The sequence below is a fragment of the Labeo rohita genome, chromosome 22, assembly GCF_022985175.1.
Source record: "Labeo rohita strain BAU-BD-2019 chromosome 22, IGBB_LRoh.1.0, whole genome shotgun sequence".
In the NCBI taxonomy this organism is placed as follows: Eukaryota; Metazoa; Chordata; class Actinopteri; order Cypriniformes; family Cyprinidae; genus Labeo; species Labeo rohita.
The window spans coordinates 37,491,284-37,515,778 of record NC_066890.1 but is presented as its reverse complement, the minus strand read 5'-3'; the positions used below and the strand labels follow the sequence as shown (position 1 = coordinate 37,515,778).

Sequence of the window (24,495 nt, the reverse complement as noted above, 5' to 3'; positions counted from 1 at the left end):
CATCCATCTACCCATCCATCCATCCAGCCAACTATCCACCATCCATCCATCCATCCACCATCCATTTACCATCCATCCATCATCCATCTACCCATCCATCCATCCCACCATCCATCATCCATCTACCCATCCATCCAGCCAACTATCCACCATGCATCCATCCATCCACCATCCATTTACCATCCATACATCATCCATCCACCCATCCATCTGCACAATCATCCATCCATTTACCATCCATCCCCCATCCATCTACCCATCCATCCATCCACCATCCATCATCCATCTACCCATCCATCCATCCAACCAGCCAACTATCCACCATGCATCCATCCATCCACCTACCATCCATCCATCCAACCGCTTACCATGCATCATCCATCTACCCATCCATCCGTCCATCCATTTACCGTGAATCCATCCATCCATCCATCGTTTTTACATTTTTTGTTTTATTGTTGTGATCATTGTTTTTATGATTGTTCTACTTCCTTTTTTTGTGATTATTGTTTTTATTATTGTTTTAATATAATATTGTTTTTTCATGATTATTCTACTTCCTTTTATGTAAAGCACTTTGAATTACCTTTGTGTATGAAATGTGCTATATAAATAAACTTGCCTTGCCTTGCCATCCACCTATCATGCATCCATCCATCTACCATGCATCCATCCATCCATCCATCCTCCACATCTGTTCAATCATCCATCCATCCATCTACCATCCATCCATCCAACCCATCCATCCATCCATCCATCCAACATCCATCCGCCCATCCGTTCAATCGTCCATCCATCCATTTACCATGCATCCATCCACCATCTATCCATCGATCAAATATGCTCTACATAAAAACACAAAGTATATTTGCATGAGTAGTATTTGTATTGAATATTATTGTAATACATTATATACTTTTTGTACTCGCATTTGATGCTTGACACAAGTTAAGTTTCGAGCCATGTTTGCGGCTGCACAGCAGAATACATTCATGCCTCATGCAGCAGTTCATTGTTTCACTGTCCGTGAGAATCAATGGCTGGTAGCTGCCAGAGGGCCTCATACTTCCTGTCCGGACACAACATACACTCTTTACCTGCAGGCACACGCATACACAAACTGCAAAACCTACCAAAACACCGTTAACACATTCACTTCCCCTTTACATACACCAACGGACACAAACACTTGAGGGTGTTGCACGAGCCAGCGCTGCAGTTCTGCGGATGGGTCGGACGACCTCAGAAGCCTATACGGCAAGAAAGTATCTGTGTCAGAGTTCAAGCACACGAGTAACTAAAACCCCCGTGTTCACGTGCAAGCCGATCTCTGAGCGAGGGGATCATGCTTCGCCTCTTCGACTCCTCGATCAAGGGGGCTTTGTGCAAAAACCACAGATTTTACCTTCATAACTGTAAGATTAAAGGTTAAAACGGGAGAGAAGTCACTGCTAGACTGCACAGTCCAAAAAATGTGATTTTAGTGAGAGTTACTGCCACCAATAAAGCTAAAGTTATTTATTTTTAATAAATAAGCAAGTTTTTGAAAATAGCAAGGACTGAAAATAGAAATCGTTAATGAATTTCAATGCAAGCAAAACAAAACGACATACAACCAAATACGTCAATGACATAAAAAAGCAGCTCACAAAGCAGCAGAAAATAAAAATGCATAACATGTTCGTCATAATCACAAAAATATAGTTATTGTTATCATCATCTTTCTTGGTGTGAATGAAACTTAAGACCAGGATATTAAAAGAAGGAAAGTAAACACTGAATGATTAATTGATAGCAAATTTGAAAAGTTATTACATTAGACAGAAATAGTCATATTTCAATGTTCACTAATTAACTTTCGTTATCTTTTGACGCATTTGAGTGAAACGTCATATTACAAACAACCAAGTACATCAACGAAGAAAAAGCAGCTCACAAATTTAAAGCAGCAGAAAACAAAAATGCATAATAAACAAGGTTTGTCACAATCATGCAAATATAGTTCTCATTAATTACTGTTCTTGGTGTGAACAAACCTTAACATCAGGCTAAAATAGAGTAAACATTGAATGATAAATTGATTGCAAATTTGAAAAGTTTTTAAATTTAACTGAAAAAAGACTTAGAATGCCTAGCAATCATAAAAAGTCTACAAATTCACAGTACTTTCAACTCAGGTAAATAATTTTTAGCATGTTTAAAAATCACTGGACAGAAATAGTAATTTCAATTTTGTATCTTTATTTGACCATTTAACTAACAAACAACAAACAAACAAACAAACAAACAAAACAAAACAATGCAGTACTTTCAGCTCTGATTTACACATTTTACCACATTCAAAAGTTAAAGAGATTTTCTTTTATTACAAAAACAACCAAGTACATCAACGACAGCTACCATGTTCTTTTAAAATTTTAAAAGAATTTTCACATTTAATTTGAAAACAAACAATTGGAACCGCAATCGTAACAATTCCACAAATTCTGTCTCTTTGTTTGTGCTAGGCTAATTTGATAATGTTAAAAAACAAATAAAACAATGCAGTACTTTCAGCTCTGATTTACACATTTTACCACATTCTATCAAAAAATGTAAAAGAAATTTTGCTTTTAATTCGAAAACAAACAATTGGAACCGCAATTGTAAAAAATGTTACAAATTCTGTCTGTTTGTTCTAGGCTAATTTGATAATATTAACAATTTACACATTTTACGTGTGTAAATTAAAAATGTGAAAATGTAAAAGTAGGTTTACATGTAATTCGAAAACAAACAATTGGAACGACAATTGTAAAAATTCAACAAATCCTGTCTCTTCGTTTATTCTATGCTAATTTGATAATATTAATAATTTACACATTTTACATGTGTAAATTAAAAATCTGAAAATTTAAAAGTAGTTTTACATGTAATTCGAAAATAAACAATTGGAACGACAATTGTAAAAATTCCACAAATTCTGTCTCTTCGTTCTTCATTCTTTCAAAATTTTAAAAGAAATTTTACATTTAATTTGAAAACAAACAATTGGAACCACACAAAACAACAACAACAACAACAACAACAACAACAACAAATTCTGTCTCTTTGCTTGTTCTAGGGTAATTTGATGATACTAACAAAAACGCAGCACTTTCAGCTCTGATTTACACATTTTACCACATTCTTTCATAAACTGAAAATAAATTTTACATTTAATTGGAAAACAAAGAACTGGAGCTCCTATCAATTGTAAAAATTCAACAAATGCTCCACTCATCCATTCATTTTTGTTAAATATTTATGCTCGTTTGACAATTCCAGTAAGGCTGTGGTAGTTTCAGCTCCGTTTTACCTCCTTTAAGCACAATCCCATAGGTTTGTTTTCAACAAAATCAGTTTCTCAAAAAAAAAAAAAACAGATTTCATCAGGGCCTTGATATAAGGCTCTCTGACTGACAGCAACCATCGAGTTCGCCTGCTAAAGAAAATCAAATCAAGTGCTACAAGCAACTCCCATTCTGTCAGAAGAGGAGCCTGGAGATTTTTTTCTTCGAAATTCTGAGAAACACTACAAAAAAAAAAAAAAAAAAAAAAAAAAAAAAAAGCCGTCTCTTGCTCAAGCCGTGCAGACGATCCCCAGCTACTCCTCTGTGAAACGAGTGTCGGATGCAGTGGGGAAAAGAGCAGTAAAGTGGGAGAAAGAGAATCCTCACGGCTCCTTATCTGTGTTGCTAAGGGCCTCTTTACTCCGAGGTGGGAAGTGAATGACCCACTCTTTGACGGTTAGGAAAAGCACACTTACCCTCCGGCACTTCCGAGGTGCTGATACTCGGAAAACCGTTTCGTTTAACAGCATACGGAAGCTAAAGCGTCCACCTGTCCGCAGGCATCACGCGACACTTCAGCTCGACCCACGCACTGACTTTTGCACCAGAGTTATGAATTCAAATGGATAAAACACTAGTTTGACCACAATGCGTCCTTGAAAATCATTTTAAATCTAATTCGATCTGATTAAGTGTCATCCTTCTGGTTTGAAATGCCTGGAAAAACAAAAAAAGTATATAAACAGCTGTAACGGGTCTCTCTGTCAAGGTCAGACTGAAGATCAGGAGATTCGATAGAGAGCGTCTTCCAGAATCCTTTACCTGGACCACGAAAACAAGAACATCAGCTTCCTTAAACTCACTGAACCCTGTTATCTTTGCCGAGGCGAATGTGTCGGAGATTTATGACTGGACGTCAGCGCTTGTAGAGCACCGCATTTTTTCCTTCTGTTTTTCCGGCTAGTTTTTTTCCGCCTCCTTTTCTAGGAAAGCAAAACACAGCTAACACTGAGGAACATACCAGTGATTGTTCGACCTCCTTAGTACAGGGGAAAAAAAAATGTATATAATTTTATGCAGTAGTAATAATAAAAACAATAATAATAATAATAATAATAATAATAATAATAATAATAATAGAAACAACATATTTATTATTATTTGTATTATTATTATTACTATAAAAAATAATTACATGTTTATAAATTATTATTGATTTATATTGTTATTGTTTATATATTACACAAAATAACAATAGAATAATAAAAATAGAAAATTATTTATATTATCACCACTATTATTTGATGATGATGATTGATTAATATATATAAAATATATATAATTTATATTATTACCACTATTATTTGATGATTAATAATAATAATAATAATAATAATAAATAAAATGGTGACACTATTACCTCTAATAATTAATATTTTTATTAATTCTTATATATTTAGTAATAATAATAATAATGCTTACATGTACACTTTAAATTATGCAATATTAATACTACTACTAATAACATATTATATAATAACATTAATAACATCATACTTATTATTTGAAAATATTGTTTAACAAAAATATACCACTACTAGTATTAATAAATAAATAAATAAATATTTACTATTTATTTTTACTTTAAAATATAATGCTACTAAAAATGACAACAATTACAATATCTACATTATTTTTACTTTAAATTATTATGCAATATTAAAACTACTACTACTAAAATACTACTATAACAATATTATTATTATTGTTTTTAATAATAATACGTTTACATTGTTTTTACTTAAAATTAATATGCAATATTAATACTACTACTTCTAATAAATAAATAAATAAATAATACAGATTTTTGTTATTATACACTTCTATTAATAACAATAAATAATAATGACAACAACAACAACAACAACAACAACAACCATAGTTATTTAAAAATAAAGTATTATTGTATAACAAAATATACCACTACTAGTATAAATAAATAAATAAATAAATAAATAAATAAATATTTACATTTTACATTTAAAATATCATGCAATATTAATACTATTACCACTACTACTACTACTACTACTACTACTAATAATAATAATATTATATACTACTATTAATAGTAACATTAATAACTATTAATAACTACAACAGTGATCATTTTTATTATTATTTTTTAATTATTTTAAAGTCTTATTGTATAAAATAACTACTACTAAAAATAAGTAATAATAATAATAATAATAATAATAATGATAATAATAATAATGTTTTAACATTATTTTTTAACTTTATTATTATTATCATCATTATTAACAGTAGTGTTTATTATTATTATTATTATTATTATTAATAATAATAATAATAATAAAATAAATGAATGAAATAAATAAAAATATAATAATAAAAACACTCTAGAACCACACTAAAATTTATTATATATTTGTTCCAGTTCATTTTTGCTCTAATATTACATTTACAAAAACTGATTCACATTTAAGCAGCACATGTAAATTTAGATAAAATGAGAAAACCAAAAAAAGTCATTTCTTGTCAGGTAACTCAAAGCGACTGATCCAGACAAAAACACACCTCAATCCCCAACGTTCAGTGCTCACCGCTCTGACGTCAGCACAGGAGAACAAAATGGCTATGACAACAAAAAAAAGCAAACTGCTGAACTTTGACCTGAAAGCGCCCCGGTTGCGCAAGAGCCGCTGTCGGCGCAACAGAACAACGCTCACAATAACAGAACACGCTGTGCCAGAGGAGAAGATAGGACTTATCTGAACAGCACATCTCCTGTTTGCACTGTCTTCTGTCGGACCCTCCGCCTCACGCTTCCAATGTTTGCGTTCGTGACGTTTTTATGGAGGAAAAAAGGAACGATTTTAATGCTGCTGCTACACGAGGACCAACACATTTATCTAAAAGTATTAAAAGAAGTGACAGCTTTCTTTTGTTCAAAGGAAATAAACGTTCCCTGGGCAACAAACGAAGCAAACACTAAACACTGCTTCATACTTCAAGCATGTTGAGTGTTTTTTTTGTTTTTTTCTTCATCTAGCTAAGAATGGAAAGCACCTGCACTGATTTTATCTTTGCACTCAAGCTCACGTCTGCATCCACCGCTTCAACTTAAAACGCCTGCTTACACACAAAACAATGTTTACTGCATTCATGAATGAATCAAAGACTAATTCATTTGCTGCTCGTTTTTACTGTTGATCCAACGCAAACTGTTTTATGCATTTAAGAGGCAACGGAAAACTCAATTTGCAATCACATTTTCTTGGTTTTATCTATTCAGAATTGATTAAATGTTGAAAGTGTGCATTACTTAGTGGAAAGGAGCAAGACCGGAATAAGGTTTGCAAAATGATTAATTTTTATGGTTGGTTTAATACACTGTGCTGACTACGTGATGTTAGCAAACAGCAAAGCAGAAAAAAGTACAAAACAAAAAACAAAAAAAAAAAATTACAAGTTAGAATCACATTAATAAAACTACTACAAATATTATTTTTTATTATTATTGTTAATCAATGCACAGAATATTTTTTTCAATTATACTACTATGAATAATAAACCATTAACAACTATAATATTTATGTTTTTAATAATAATAATTATAATAATTATTATTATTAAATATTATTATTAAATTATTAAATATTAATGATTAAATATTATTATTATTATTATTATAATTATTATTATTATTAATATTATTATAAGACAGAATAAATGTATTTTAAAATATACTACTACTACTACTACTAATAAAAACTTTTAATTATAATCCACTATATTATTAATTCTTATAATAATAATAATTTATAATTATGTTAATAATAATAATAAACAACAAGGAAATTAATAACATGAGTTAGAATGACAATATATAAATATCATGAATAAACTAATAACTATTTTAATATCCTGTTACTACTATGACAAAAAAAAAAAAAAAAAATTAAATATAGTCCACAATATTATTAGGCCCTATAATAATCATTAATATTAAAATAAATAAATAAATAAATAAAATAAATAAATAAATGTAGAATAAGAATACTATGTAATATACTATGTAATATTTGTATATTAATATATGTATATAATATATTTTTAAAAATTGTGTAATATTTTTGTAATTTATTATGAAATATTATGATACTATTTTATATATTACAATTAACACCAATAATAAAAACATTTAAATATGGTCTATTTTATCATCATCATCATCATTATTATTATTATTATTATTATTATTATTATTATTAATATATAAATATAAATAAATGTCTAAGAATAAATGCATTATATTATGTAATGATTTTTAACTGTCATTTTTTGTAATGTATTATCAAATATTCTCATAATATTTAACACATTACAATTAACAACAATAATAAAAACATTTATATATGGCCCATATTATTATTATTATTATTATTATTATTATTACTACCCATGTTATTATATTACTGTAATAATAATAATAAAGTAAAATACTACTATTGCTAATACTTATTATGCATAAATAAATGTAGAATAAAAATAAACATTATGTATTCTTTAATGTGTAATATATATATATATATATATATATATATATATATATATATAATATATATATATATATATATATATATATATATATATATAAATAATGTTATGTTAATGTAATAATAAAATACTACTGCTACTACTACTATTATTATTATAAATAAAAAAATACAGAATAAGAATTTTTTTAAGAGTGCAATATTTGTGTAATTTATTATAAATATTAAGTGTTATATATTACTAATAACAACAATAATAAAAACATTATAAAAAAGGGTAATTTATTATTATTGTAATAATAAGAAAATACTACTACTACTACCAAATATTATTGTTATTATTATTGTTATTATTGTTATTATTGTTATTATTATTATTATTATTATTACTACTACTACTACCACTACTACTACTACTATTGTTATTTCATGACTGTTATCTTGAGTAATTGTTATCAGAAGACATAATCATGCCAAACCTAAACCAGAGTTAATTTTGCTTTCACGTCTGCTTGAAATAAAACAAAAATGGAAGAACACACCTATGTAGTAAAGTTCCGTCTGGAATTAAGTACAAAAAGTCAAAAACCGTCCACCTGGAACATAAACCGCTCTCCCTTTATTATCTGTGGAGAAACAGAATTCCTTGGAGGAGCAAGAAAACCCGAGCGTCAGGCTAAACAAGCAAACGCGCACAGGTTGTGTCGATTTGGCACGCCGGAGAGCGCCTGTTTCTCTGGGGATCTGGAATCTCGCTGTAGGGTTATAGACTCGCTCACCCCAGCGCCAGCCCAAATACAGCAGCATTGCATCACGCTCCAGAAATGGGGTCTCGCTTTGACATTACAGCCGACTAAACTTTCACCTCTCACATGACAAAAAGCGCACGCAGGCTTACCAACGTGGACCTTTATTTGGGCCGGACGCTGCCGATCTTATTGCAGAACCTGACCTCATCCATACGAATGCAGTTATGATATCACTTATAAGAGATGTACAAATTACATACTACACTAGGTAATCTGAACGTCAGTCTTAAAGGAACAGATCACCCAAAATTTTGCATTACACCATTGTAGTGAATGGGTGCCGTCAGAATAAGAGTCCAAATGGCTTAAAAAACATCACAGTGATCCATTACTTGTCGATTACTTGTGGACTGTGATGTTTTTATCAGCTGTTTGGACTCTCATTCTGACGGCACCCATTCACTACAATGGATCCACTGGTGAGCAAGTGATGTAATGATTAATTTCTCCAAATCTGATGAAGAAACAAGCTCATCGACAGGTTGGAATGTATTCTACATAAAATAATTTTGATCTTTTAACCAATTGTCAATTGATTTCTAGACATTTTTTTAGGCTGAACGGACACACTGAGTGCTTCCATATTGTTTCCCTCCCAAAAAAAGCTGGAAGTAAACAAGGCACTTGAGCTGAATCAGGTTGAACGAGGTGTGAGGTGAATAGCGAGCAGGCTCTGTACACGCTGAACCGCCGGATGAGATTTGTATTGGCACAGACCGTCCTCTGATGTACCAGAGCAGCTTCCTCCAGCCAAACAGCAGCTCTATCTCACTCACATACACACATTGTTCATTTCTGCTATTGTAGGCAGCTTTGCCTTGCAAATCAATCAGGCCTGTGTTTACTACAGAAAGGTTCTCCTGCGTATTTTTCAGGCAAAATGCAATATATATCTGCTCTGAAACTGATATGGATGAAAAAAGGTCATTTTTAAATCAAAAGAACCCTTAATTTTTACACAGAAACAAAATTTAAAATGACAGTTCACCCAAAATAAAATCTGTCATTATTTACTCTCCACTTGTTTTAAACCTGTATGAGTTTATTTTCTGCTGAACACAAAAGTTGATTTTTTGAAGAAGGTTGCTATCAAACACCCATTGACTTCCATAGTATTTTTTCCGTACCCCATTATTTACTCACCCTTAAGCCATCCTAGGTGCATACTGTATAACTTTCTTCTTCTAGAAGAATACAAGCAGAGTTATATTAAAAAATATCCTGGCTTTTCCAAGCTTTATAATGGCAGTAAATGGGTGTTGGGATTTTGAAGTCCAATAAAGTGCATACATCCATCATAGAAAGTACTCCACATGGCTTTGAGGGGTTAACAAAGGCCTTCTGAAGCAAACTGATGCAATCTCTAGCTTCCGCTAACTGTCATACGTGCGTTCATGCAGATGGCGTAGGACGTAGGCGTAGCGTAAGCTCCGGTGAGAATATGCTAGTCTCTTGAGAACCAAGTTTTGCTTACAATAAAGGAAAACCAGTCTCCTGGTTAGCGGAAGCTAGAGATGATGGTTTATAAAGCTTTAAATATGGATATTTTTCTTAAACAAGCACATCGATTTGCTTCAGAAGGCCTTTACTAACCCCCCGGAGCCATGTGAAGTACTTTTTATGATGGATGTATGCACTTTATTGGACTTCAAAATCTCAACACCCATTCACTGCCATTATAAAGCTTGGAAAAGCCAAGAGATTTTTTTAATATAACTCCGATTGTATTTGTCTGAAAGAAGAAAGTCATACAGTATACACCAAGGATTGCTTGAGGGTGGGAAAATCATGGGGTATGGAAGAAAATACTATGGAAGTCAATGGGTGCCGTCAACACAAACACATCGATTTGCTTCAGAAGGCCTTTATTGACCTCCTGAAGCTGTGTGGAGCACTTTTTATGATAGATGTATGCACTTTATTTGGCTTATAAATCTCAACACCCATTCACTGCCATTGTAAAACTTGGAAAAGCCAAGACATTTTTTTTAATATAACTCCGATTGTATTCGTCTGAAAGAAGAAAGCCATATACACCTAGGATGGCTTGAGGGCGAGTAAATCATGAGGTTATTTTCATTTTTGGGTGAACTATCCCTTTAAGTTTATAATAAACCCATAAACCTCACAACACAACGCTAATCACAACATCATCATATTTTACCGCTAACTGCAATACCAGTTCGCAAGCGACAAATTTAAACAATTTCGTTAGACCAAGTTAAGCATTTTCGATTTGGTTCCTTCTAGTCAAAAACTCACACTGTTTCCCAAGAAAGTAGAAAAAAAACAGCAATTGCTAATTTCCAAAGTAAATACGCAAAAATATTTCAACAGCAGCACTGAAAGCGAAAAACAACCGCAACTTACTTCGTTGGCAATGGTTCTGGTTCCAGCAACGTTCTCCGAAGTTCCCGTTGATGGTGGTCTGTTTGCAGGTTATCGTCCCCATGATGGTACCCGGGCAAATGTCTCCGCACTCCCGATCGTCCTTGTTAGCCACAATGTAGTTGTCCTCCACCGAGTCGGAGATCTTGGACCAGTCGAGAGTGGACAGATAGCAGAGGTTGGGGTTCTTCTCGACGCGTACCGCTCCCCGCGTGATGTTGGTCAGGCTATGGAGGCCGATTTCCTTCAGCTGGATCATTTCAAACATTACCAGGGCGTAGTTGAAGAAGAGGTTGTTGCCGCGGATGACGGTGAGGTTGGGGAACAGGTCGCCCAGACTCTCGAGGCCGTAGACGCGGAAGAGGAGCAGGTAGTCAGTGATCACAACCAGCTTCGGGAAGCTCAGGCCACGGAAGTCCTCCGATCTGGTCTTGAACATGAGCAGGATCTTCAGGTGGCCTTCGATCACCGTGCAGTTCTCAAGAACACGCAGGTGGGTCGCATTGTTGCGGATGTCCGTGCTGGGGCAAACTGCAACAAAAATACAAAGTTATTAGCAACTTATTCATTAATTAGCAGTTATTAGCAGAAAAAAAGGAAAGTAATTGTTACATTTTTATTGGATTACATTTTAAAAGTTTAAAAAAAGAAACATAACTGTTACATTTTCATTGGATTATATTCTCAAAGATTAAAAGAAAAAATGAAAATTTTAAAAGATTCATTTATACACATTTTTATTGGATTATATTTTGAAAGATTCAAAGAGGGAAAGTGTTATATTTTATTGGATTACATTTTAAAAACAAAAAAGTAATATTTTTTTGAAGAATTTTAAAAGATTGAAAAAAGAAATGCAATTTAAATTTTTATTAGATTACGTTTTAAAAGATTTAAATAGTATGTAAAAATTTTACTATTAAATTTTAAAAGGAAACATAGCTGTTACATTTTCATTGGATTACACATTAAAAGATTAAAAAACTGTTACATTTTTTGATTACAGTTTAAAACAGAAAGATAGTTACATTTTTTTAGTTTGTTTGGAATAACAAAAAGAAAAAATTAAAGTAAATTAAGTAAATTATGTCAAAACTTTCATTTTTTGGTGAACTATCCCTTTAATTAAATTGTTAATGTTTTATGTCTTCATTTGTATTAAATTATAAATCCAGAAAAGTAAACAAACAAACAAATAAAAAAACAACAAGCAACAGATTTTCTGACAATATTGTAAAAAATTTAATTGTAAACAAATTATTAAATTGTTAAAGTTTTTTTTTTTTTTTTTTTTTTTTTAATTCAAATGATTAGACATGCTTTTTCAACGATTAAAATTGTACTAAACCGTTAAAGCGGAATCCAGAAAAATGAACATGGAAAACACAGAATTTGGGGAACATAAAATGGAATTCCTAAAAATGTAAAACCTAAAAACTTAAGTGTTAAATTGCATACAATTTAATTAGACAAGCTAAAATGATGAAACCAAAATTAAACGGTCAAAAACAGGAAAAAAAATTACAATCAAATGTTAATTTTTTTTTTTTTATTTTGTAAATGTAATTTAAAAAAATTGTAAAATTTTGGAAAAAGTTTAGGAAAAAGTGAATTTTAGAAAAAAAGTGATTTCATAGTGCCCTAAAAACATCACACAAAATAATAATGAATCAACTGACAAATCTACAGACTTTGCATGACTTCAGCTATTCAGACAGAAAATTGACATTCACGCCTTAATCTCAAAAATACAGCTGGAAAGATGAGAAACATACACAAATTGACCAGGTTTAGAAAATACATAATTCTGTGTGTCATCAGCATAAGATTTCTTAATAGCTGACCAAGTGGGTAGACATAAATGCTAAAGAGCAAAGGACCGAGAACTGAACTCTGCGGGACACCAAATAAAAATGAACTTCGGACAAAACTACGGGAAGTCAAAAGCACCGCTAAATCATTTTCTGACTGATACAGGAGAAAAAAAAAAAAAGAAAAAAGTAAAATATCCAAAATGTCTATAAAAAAAAAATAAAAAAACTGCCACTGTCTCTTATACCATTAACATTGATCAAAATTGACAAAAAAAAGATGGTTAATCTTGATTATTGAAGCAAAGTCTACATAACAATTTAATTTTGTGTTGAGAACTGTAATAAACCAGATATTAATAATAATAACAACAACACATGTATAATCAATACAAATTATTAAATGATAATAAAAATGCCATTATAAAATATATAACTTAACTTAAAATACTTTCTACCTTACCAACATTTATTAACAAACACATCCTAATATTTCTATCAAATTTCTGCATGATATTCATTATGAAAAAAAAATATGACTTGGTGATGAGACGCACTTGATACGCACAAAGGACAAGTAAATGGCAAAAGCCGCAATTATCTGTACGACCGCTGACTTCCCGCCACAATTTGATGACGGTGACAGCCCTGGAGTAAATGACGAGCGCGTAAGGCCGTCCTAACAGGAGCATGAAAGATTATCAACACTGAATAATGCATAAAGCGTGTCTCCGCGCGGCTGCTTTTCTGAGTTCATTCATAATCCAAACCCGCACACGCTGAGACGAGGCCGAGAGAATTCATTAGCAAAGCGCTTCGCGACAAGAGAGCATCTGCTAATGGATAACATCAAGAAATCCTTTCAGAGCTGCTCCATTGATTCAGCATCAAAAGAAATCTCTCAGGCCTTTTTCAAGGGGCGGGGGAGTTTCCTCTCGTTTCGCGCTGGAAATCATTACGAAATGTTCACCGCGGCCTATTCATTTGAAACGCCGAGGTGTACAGAAACACCCATTTTAAGACAGACCGATTCATTAAAGACCGGCGGAACGTACAATTTAGAGATTACGACGAATTCTCCGAGGCGATTCAACTCAAAGGACATCGCGGGAAAACAAAGAGCTTTTCTGTCCAATGTGTTTTTTTTTGAGGAGACAAAGAGAGCGTGTGATTTGTGGTGTGAGCAGGTGTCAAAGACCCGGATGATCTTAAACGGACTCCTGTGTTTTTCCTCCTCGTTTGTGCAGACGGCGGTTATCAGGGTTAATGGTTTTCACATCGCAAGCTGAAATGGCAGTTTTACCTCATCTTAATGATATGTGGATAAAACCCCATACAAAACCACAGAGTTGCTGTTGAGGACGCACAAATGACAAATTCACGGAACAAAACTCAAGCTCATCGAGATTCAGGTGCTTCCTTTATGGTGAAGTATTAATAGGGAGGGCAAACCTTTTGGGTGAATTTCACAACAAATATTTCCATATTCCATATCAACAAAACAAAACAAAACAAACAAAAAAAAAAAAAAAAAAAAAAAGAAAAAAAATACTAAATATTAGACTGTGCATTAAAAAAAAAAAACCAATAAATAAATAAATAAATAAATAATATATTTGTTTAGCATTACAGTAATGAAAATGAAAATATTTTACAAAACTCAAACTTCTTGGTAAATTCCACCAAAAAAAGTCAAATTACACTTTCAAAACAAAACAAAAAAAAAAAAAAAAAAAAAAAAATTAAGATAAAAAAAAAAAGAAAAATCAAGCAAAATATTAAACTGCATACATAAATCCTTTTAAAAATCATACATTTTTAAAAAAAGCCTTCTTTCTTTTTTTAAACTAAAATTAGCATACATTAAAGGTAGTGTGACTAACAACATTATCTAAATATTTTTGAAAAAATAAATAAATACATATTTGTTTGACATTACAGTAATAACAATGAAAATACTTTACAAAACTCAAACTTTTTGGGTAAATTCCACAAAAAAAAAAAAAAAAAAAAAAAAAAAAAAAAAAAAAAAAGAAAAAAAATCCAGATCATATTACACTCTAGAAATAATAAATCTAAACTTAAAATAAATAAATAAATGAATGTAAACTTTAATTTAAAATTCATCATTTTGTATAAAGTAAATAAAGGAAAAAATATCAATTATTTAGGACAAATTTCCAATAAATAAATAAATAAATGAATTCAAGTAATTTTACACTTTAAAAACAGAACGTTTATATTTTGCATAAAGAAACTATTTTTTATAAAACAAATACATAATATTAAAACTATATAAATAATAAAAAATATTTTAAAATAAAAATGGTTTCTTTAAATGATTTTTCAAAAGTTAAAATTCCTACAAATTGCACAAAAAGGGCCATATTACACTCCTACATCAAAATAAAACAATGTTAAATACATAAATAACCAGAACATATTACATTCCAAAAGTTATTTTTTTTTTTTGCATGAATAATTTTTTAAAAATCAAGTCAAAATGAGCATATATTAAAGACTGAACAACTAATAGCACCATTTTATAAAAAATATATAAGTAATAAACAACTGTTTCAAATTACAGTAATAAGAATAGTTAACAAAATTCAAATTTTTGTGGTAAATTTAGCATAAACATTTCCAGCCCTTTCTTTTGTTTTAAATGAATATTAATATTTTAAATATATTATTTGTTATACAAATAGCGTACATATATATATATATATATATATATATATATATATATATACACACACTACCGTTCAAAAGTTTGGGGTCAGTAAGACTTGTAATAGTCTTTAAAGAAGTCTCTTATGCTCATCAAGGCTGCATTTATTTGATTAAAAATATAGGAAAAAAAACAGTAATATTGCAAAATATTTTTACAATATAAAATAATGTTTTTTTTATTTTAACATACTTTAAAATATAATTTATTCCTGTGATGAAAAGCTGAATTTTTATCAGCTGTTACTCCAGTCTTAAGTGTCACATGATCCTTCAGAAATCATTCTAATATGCAGATTTATTATTAGAATGATCAATGTTGGATAATATCAACAGTTGTGCTGCCAAATATTTTTTGGAACCTGTGATTTTTTTTTTTTTTCAGGATTCTTTCATGAATAAGTTTAAAAAGTACAGTGTTTATTCAAAATATAAATATTTTATAACAATGTAAATTATTTATTATTAACTTTTAATAAACTTTTAATTATTAACTTAATACATCCTTGGTAAATAAAAGTATTAATTTCTTAAAAAAAAAAAAAAAAAAAAAAAAAAAAAGAAACAATAAAAATGTACTGACCCCAAACTTTTGAACGGTAGTGTATATATGTATATATATATATTTTATTTGTTATATAAAATATATAATATTTGATTTAGGGCAGTAATAATATCATTGCATCAGAAAATAAATAATTAACCAACATTATTTGATTTGCATTACAGTATCTAACAGAACTCAAATCTAACAATCCTAAAAACAAGACAATTTCTTTAAAAAAAAAAAAAAAAAAAAAAAAATTTTCTTTTTTTTTTTTATTATTATAAAGGTATACTACAGCGTGAATATGCAATATGCTCTTTACAGGTTCCATGAGATCAGCGTTTCAGCCCTTGTGCAAACCTGATTTCCCTAAAACAACAGGCTGACGTCAACACCAGATAAACCTGACTGACACATCAGATCATTGATCTCAGAAAGGTCAGAAAAGCAACATTGTAGCACACAGACACAAACTGAAGACCCTTCACCCTCATGACCTACAAGATCCTGACACAACTTTCTAAGCCAAACTCGAACATTACCCCACACACACACATACAGACGAGAAACTGTTACATCAGGTCCCTAAAGATAATTGAGCAAACATCATAAAACGGCAACATCTCTCCATAGCAACACGTCCCAGCATGCAGCAACAGAGCTCGCCAGACAAAAATGCACTTCAGCCTGTTTACCTCTGAGGAATCGTCTGGAGGGGGAAAAATCAAAATATAACCAGAAAACAAATAACATCTTGTAACTGTCTGGGGCCAAACTCCACCACTGCCAGAAAATTGTCAGCAAAATTCGCACACAAATCCAACAAAATATTACACATTTTAAACAAATCGGGTTTTAAAGACCCGAAAGCCTTTAAAATGTGTTTTATTTCATCAAATAGTCTACAAAAGAAGGTGGTTTTACTTTCTATTCATTTTATGTGAAATTCAAAACTTTTGCAACCCTGTTACCCAATCTTAAAGACATACATTTTTTATGTTTAACATTTTTTGTCGTACATAATAGTACTATTAGTTGTACTGCCTTACTGTGTTGCTTATTAATTTTAACTCAAACAATATCATCACAAAATCTTAATATTTATTTTAATAAGGCTTTCAACTTACGCGAAATTCACATAAAATGCAACCCTGTTACCGAACTTTGGAAATGTTTAAAAAATAAAAAATTAAACCACTGTTGTTATTTTCAAACAATGAACATTAAATTAAACAGAATTTAAAAAATATAAAATGAAAAGTTTATGACTTACGTTAATAACTTTGGTAACAGGGCTGAACTGTTAAGCTTAAATAGTAAAATGTGTGTAAAAGAAAATGGGATGAGAGTATTTTCTCATCTTCCTGTCATGCCGTAGAAAATTTTACTAAGATGTCAGAATTAAGGATTTTATTCTGTAGTGAGGCAAAATCATGCAGTAACAGGGTTGCAAGCAAAATGTTACACTAAAATAATATTTACATTTTTTTAAATAATTTTCTTAATAAAAGTAACAATTTTAGTTTATGGAAAAAGATGTTTAACATTTTTACAGCTACCACAAAATATTTTTAATTTTTTTATTTCAATATTAACAATTTAAAAATGTTACCTAGGTTTTTGTTTTAAGAACAACAAACTGAACAAACAAAAATACAATAAATAGTAAGAAAATTGTAACCTAATCCTTTGTTTTTACATAAAATTGTACTGGAATCATTTACACATTAAACTAATTTTAAAAATGTACTATATACATTTTAATAAAGGTTTTTTGTTTTGTTTTTTTCGCTAAAACAAACTATTTTTTTTTTTATTTTCTTCAATAAACAATACAATACAATTTTAGCCTAATTGTGGAAAATGGTGTTCAACATTTTTGATATGCTGCACAATATAAACATAATTTTAATATTTAAACCAGGTTTTTGTTTTAATAAACAGAACTGAATGTTTTTTTTTTTTACAAAAATACAATAAAAAAGTAACAAAATTGACATTCAACATTTTTACATCTGCGGCAAAATACCCGCATAAACTAGATTTTTGTTTTAACTACAACAAACTGAACAGTGTTTTTCCCCAAAAAATACAATAAAAAGTAACAAAATTTGGCCAAATCGTAGTATAATCGTGAAAAAAGACATTCAACATTTTTACATCTACCGCAAAATAAACAAAAATGGGACAGCTTTTTATACAAATAACATACAGTAAAAGTAACAAAATTGTACCGTAATCATTTAAAGTGCATCTTAAAATTTTTACACATTAAAAAAAAATGTTACATTTAAAAATTAAAAAAAATTTACTATATATATTTTAATATTTAAAGTTTTTTTTTATTAGAGCAAGCTAATTTTTTTTAAATGTATATTCTTCAGTTAAAAAAATTATAATATTAAAATAAAATTTTAGTCTAATTGTTGAAAGTGCCGTTCGACATTTTTACAGCTGCCACAAAATACATGCAAAATGTGAGATATTAACATCATTTAAAAAAAAAATACAATGAAAAGTAACAAAACTGTAGCCAAATTGTAGTCTAATCATGGAAAATTACATTCAATATTTAATATTTAATATAATATTTAAACCAAGGGTTTTTGCTTTTTTTTTTTTTTACTACAACAAACTTTTTTTTTTTTTTTTTTTTCAATAAAAAATAAAAATTTATCCTAATTGTGGAAAGTAATGTTCAACATTTTTGATGTGCCGCAAAATACCTGGGATATAATCAATTTTAATATTTAAACCAGGTTGTTGTTTTAATAAACTGAACTGACTTTTTTTTTGTTTTTTTAACAAAAATACAATAAAAAGTAACAAAATTGTAGCCTAATCATGAAAAATGACATTCAACATTTTTACATCTGCCGCAAAACATGCAAAACTATAGGACATTAAAATAAAAATTGATTTTTTTTTTTTTTTTTAACTAGAACAAAAATACATCTAAATGTGGCATTCAACATTTCTGCTACAAAATCCATTTAATATTTAAACAAGTTTTGCTTTGATTTTTTCTTTACCACAACAAACTAAATAGCATTTTACAAAAAAAAACCAACAAAAAGTAACAAAACTGCAGCCTAATTGTTTGAAATACAACTTCAGGTTTCAACAACAAACTGAATTGTGTTTATACACCAAAAACAAAATTGTAGGCAAATTGTCCAAAAAATTATAGCCCAAACAAATTTCCACCAGTCAATCTCTATGGCGGTGCAGTGCTCAGATCTGAATGAGGACAAGGTTATATTTTATTGTGTTGGTCAACATTCCCAAGGTCGGCTGTAAACAGATACGCCGCTTGTTTGCGATCGCATGAGACCTCACGCGCTCGTCTGTTCACACACTTTACTTCACAAACTTCCCCTTTTCCTCTCCGAGCAAACCTGCTCCTCACCCGTACGCCGTCCTGCCACGGCCTGACTGTAAGCGGACACCGTCCGTCATTTAGGAGCCTGATTTATAGGTGTCACTTCGGTGACGTCAGGTTTTAGGTTGCGGGCTGTTTACGCCACGCTCTGGGAATGAACACGGGGCTTTCGAGATGCCGAAAAGAAGCTGCAGCTGGTCTAGAAATGCCTGACGGGAAACGTGCGAGCCAATGCAGATGGAGCCGATCGACGATGACACAGTCGAGCGCAACTTTAATGCTTTATGTACAGATCAACACGTTCGATGTTATGCCAACAGCTGCAGAGTCGAGGAAAGCAAGCGAGAACTAGTGCATGAAGATCGTGAAAGATGCAGAGATAAACAACAGGCAGCGTGTCTGAAACTCTACTCTGCCACTTATCATGCAAACCCATCAACCAGAGCGCAGGCGAGTGTCAAAGTAACAGCTTTGCGTTCAGACGCACGCAGACCGACTTGCACGGCATACAAACGGCACCTGACCGCAACTATGAGGGTCAACCGACGCTACCCGACTGCAGAAAATAGACCAGCGCACTGTTTTTAAAATAACGTTTGAGAGGCCGCTTGCTAGAGTTGGGATATATTCACAAAACAACAGTAACAGATGCTTTATTACTCTTAGAAAATTGTTACCGCATAAAAAAAAATATAAAGGAGGCAGACTATCATTATAAAAAGGTCATATGTGTTAAAACCTTTTTTTTTTTTTTTTTTTTTTTTTTCTTCAGAGTACACTAAAATACCATTTCATGCTCAAGAACTAAGCAAAATAAAAAAAAAAAAAAAAATCCACAAATTATGTATTATTTTAGTTTTAGATGTATAGATATGGTATGGTATGTAGTTAAAACACACACACACACACACCTTTATTGAATATGAATATGCCACTAGATTTTTTTTTTTTTTTTTTTTTAGACTTTTTAGAATTTGTAGAACATTTTTCGTATTCAAGAACGTTTCGAATTGAAACATTTAGTACATTTGTTTGGGAGCCCTAAAATCATAAAAACTCAAAAATCTAACACAACAAAACGAACTAAACAAACAAGAACAAACAAATAAACAAACAAAAACACCTGTATTAAGCCTGAAAATGCACTAGATAACTATTTTTTTTTATTAGAATTTAGACTTAGAGGTTTTTAGAACATTTTCCAAATTTAAACAGATTTTTATTTTTATTTAGTGCATTAATTTGGCAGGCCTAAAATAATGATAATAATAACTTAACACAATAATAATAAAAACTTAACACAACCTAACAAAACAAACTCAAAAGAAAGCAAATAAAAAACATCTGTATTTATTTATTTTTTTTTAAAACACATTTATCAAATGTAATAATATTTTGAGGTCATCATTTAGTGCATTAGCTTGGCAGGCCTGAAATAATAAAAAACCTAACACTAAAATGAGAATTAAAAAAAAAAAAATTGTATTTAAAATGCCACTAGATAACAGATTTTTTCCCTAATATTCTTAATTTTTAATTCTTATTTAAAAGGAAAAAATGTCACTAGAAAACTTTTAATTTAGACCTTTATTTTTAGATTCGTTTTTTCAATTCAAGAACTTTTTAATTGAAACATTTAGTGCATTAAATCGGCATAAAAACTAAAATAAAAAACCTAACACACTGAACTTAAGAAAACAGCTAAATAAAAAAAAAAAAACCTGTATTTAATATGAAAATGCTACTAGGTAACATTAAAGATTTTTTTTTTCTCCAAATTTAAAAACATTTTAATTGGAACATTTAGCGCATTAATTTGGCAGGCCTAAAATAATAATAACTAATAATAACTAAAATAAAAACCTAACACACTGAAAAAAAAAAAAAAAACAACTCTAAAAGACTGAAAATGAATCAGTTAAACAAACAAAATCAACACTAAAACACGTGTAAAAATGTAGAAAATAGGATGAGACGACTTTTTTTTTTTTAAACCACAACAAACTGAATCTTTATTATTATTATTATTATTATTATTATTATTATTATTATTATTATTATTATTATTATTAAAGAAACTCTTATAGGTTGAAAACCAAGAAAAAAATAAGCTAAACTCAAAAGATAGTTTAGTAAAAATAAGTAAATAAATAAATAAATAACACTACATTAAAATATATAATATAAATACAAACTATATTAACAATTACAAACGTAATAATAATACTATAACAATAATATTAACACTGTTGTGACTGAAGAAATAGATTTGAGCAAAACTGTATTGTTGTATGGATCAATTGCAGGATTATTAAAAATTTCTAGACATGAAATAAAATCTAAAAAGATACATTTTATTTCAGCTAGTTGCCAAAAAAACATTTATTTTTTATTTAGCTAAATTTGATGTAATAATATAACAAGCACTAAAACTGAGCTAAAAAAAAAAAATAATAATAATAATAAAAAAAAAATATATATATATAAAAAAAAAATATATATATATATATATATATATATATATATAAATAAAATTACAAAAACACAACAGAAATTACAAAAACTTGTCAAAACTGCAATAGCATCTCATAATACTAAAACAAGAGAAGCCAATCGGCATCCAGGACAGTTTTATAACGGCAAATCTGAAGACTGATTCATTCTGAGAAGCTTCTTTAGTTGAAAGCAAAAGGTCATCATCTTTCCAAAAGCTCCCAATAGATCTGGGCCAGCAGCTCTGAGACGTTTGTGAGTTTACATAAGGGCCGAGGGCCACACCAGAGAGACGAGAGGCCCGCCGAAGGGGCGCTGCAGGTTAAAACCATTTTTCTTCCCCGTCGGCACACATCGGGCCGAATAAAAGGGGGACACTTAAGCCGTAACATGAGCCTCGCTATCCGTGACGTAAGGCGAGCGGGACGGTTAGCGATCACACGCGTGAATGGATGTGCCAATAGCCTCTTGTGCGAACACAAACACACGGCAGACAATGCCGCTGGAAATGTGACTTCCATAACGGGCCTGGAAATGAGGCTCGAGGGAGGAATCCTCAGCCTTCAGCAGCCACTCCAGGATTCGGTTTCACACGCCGAGCGAGCGGCCAAATCGTCGCGCTTTGGCCTTATTGCGCGCCGAAACGCGGCGGCCGTGTGACGATCACAATAAACACGCCTGATGTCAGGGCTACAATATCCCACTGTTTACATTATGAGCTTCCTTATTTTTAGCCTCGCATTCCCAATGGAGAATTTAATACGCTGCTAGCGATGGTAACTAGCGCTTGGAAATTGGAGCATGATGGTTCTTACGCCACATGTCAGGAAGATCATGAACGCTCGGAGAAGACTCTGCTGCAGACAAACTTCACTTGTGACAGAGTCTGCCACTGCAGAATATTACTGCTAATTTACTGTTAAAATTAATCTTACTAGGAAAGTTCACTTCTCAATACTGTAAAATATGCAAACATTTTTTATACAACAATACATATTATTAACAAATACTACTATGATGTATACTAACTGCAGTTAAATTATGATTTTACATTTTTTTTAAAAATTTAAAATTTAAAAATTTAAAAAAGAAAGAAAATATGCATTAGTTTTGAATTTTTAGTAAGTTTAACTTTAATAAAATTCAAGAAGAAAGTGAGAAATATGGGTAAGATATGCTAAATTGTTATGAAAATATCAAAATGGTTTTAAAAATAGGCTTAATTTTATTTCAAAATAAAACATTCATTTTTAAAAGCAAAAAAAGGATATATAAGAGGATAAAACATGCTAAATTGTAATAGAATTTCACAAATATAATAAATTAATAAATAATGGACCTAAATTAGACCTTATTTTTGACTAAATATAATTTGTTAGTATTTTCTTGATGTAAAAAACGGGATAAAATGTGCTAAATTGTCATAAAATATCACAAATGCAAACAATATTGATAAAATAAAATTGCATTTAAAATCCTAAAATAGGCTTCATTTTCTTGCAAAACAAAAATTGTATATTTTTAATTTTTTATATTTTTACTTCATTAGTTTTTAAATGTAAAAAAGGGGATAAAATTTGCTAAACTGTCATAAAAATATCACAAATGCAATAAAATAAAATAAAATAAAATGATAATTGTCCTAAAATGGACTTTGTTTTTCTGCAAAAAAAATAATTCATTCAATTTTAAATGTAAAAAACGGGATCAAATGTGCTTAAAAAAAAAAAAAAAATAAATAAAAACACAAATGCAAAATGAAATAAAGTAGACAATGCTCCTGAAACAGGCTTAATTTTCTTGCAAAATAAAACTTAAAAATAGAGTAGAGTATCAAACACGCTGTCAAATAATTTCACAAATATAAAAAAAATTAATAAAAATGGTCCTTAAATAGAATGAAAAAAATAATAATAATTCATTAGTTTTTAAATGTAAAAAAGGGGATAAAATTTGCTAAACTGAAAATAATAAAATAAAATAAAATAAAATAAAATAAAATAAAATAAAATAAAATAAAATAAAATAAAATAAAATAAAATAAAATAAAATGTAAAAAGTGTCCAATAATAGTCTTCATTTTCTTACAAAATAAAACTTCAAAATGTAAAAACTGGGACAAAATGTGCTAAATTGTCATTAAAAAATATATATATCACAAATGGAAAAAACAATAAAATTAAAAAATAAAATAGGTTTAATTTTCTTGCTGAATTTAAATCATTAGTTCATACATGTTAAAAAAGGGGATAAAATGCTAAATAAAAATAAAAATGACAAATGCAAAAAATAATATAAAACAAACTGTAAAGTTAAAAAAAAAAAAAAAAAATCCTAAAAAAGTTTTCTATTTTCTTGCAAAATATAATTGATTAGTTTGTAAATGTAAAAAAGGGATTCAAAATTGCTAAACTGTCCTATATATATATATATATATATAT

General features: G+C 30.0%; 1 protein-coding gene across 1 annotated transcript in view; it reads right to left on the bottom strand.

Annotated features, from left to right (window-relative positions):
• Window positions 1-24,495, bottom strand: part of insrb (insulin receptor b) — a 106,611-nt gene that overhangs the window by 59,482 nt on the left and 22,634 nt on the right. Inside the window, exon 2 of the mRNA XM_051095207.1 lies at window positions 11,074-11,622. Within this exon, the coding sequence (XP_050951164.1) occupies window positions 11,074-11,622 (549 nt within the window). The remainder of the gene's footprint in view (window positions 1-11,073; window positions 11,623-24,495) is intronic.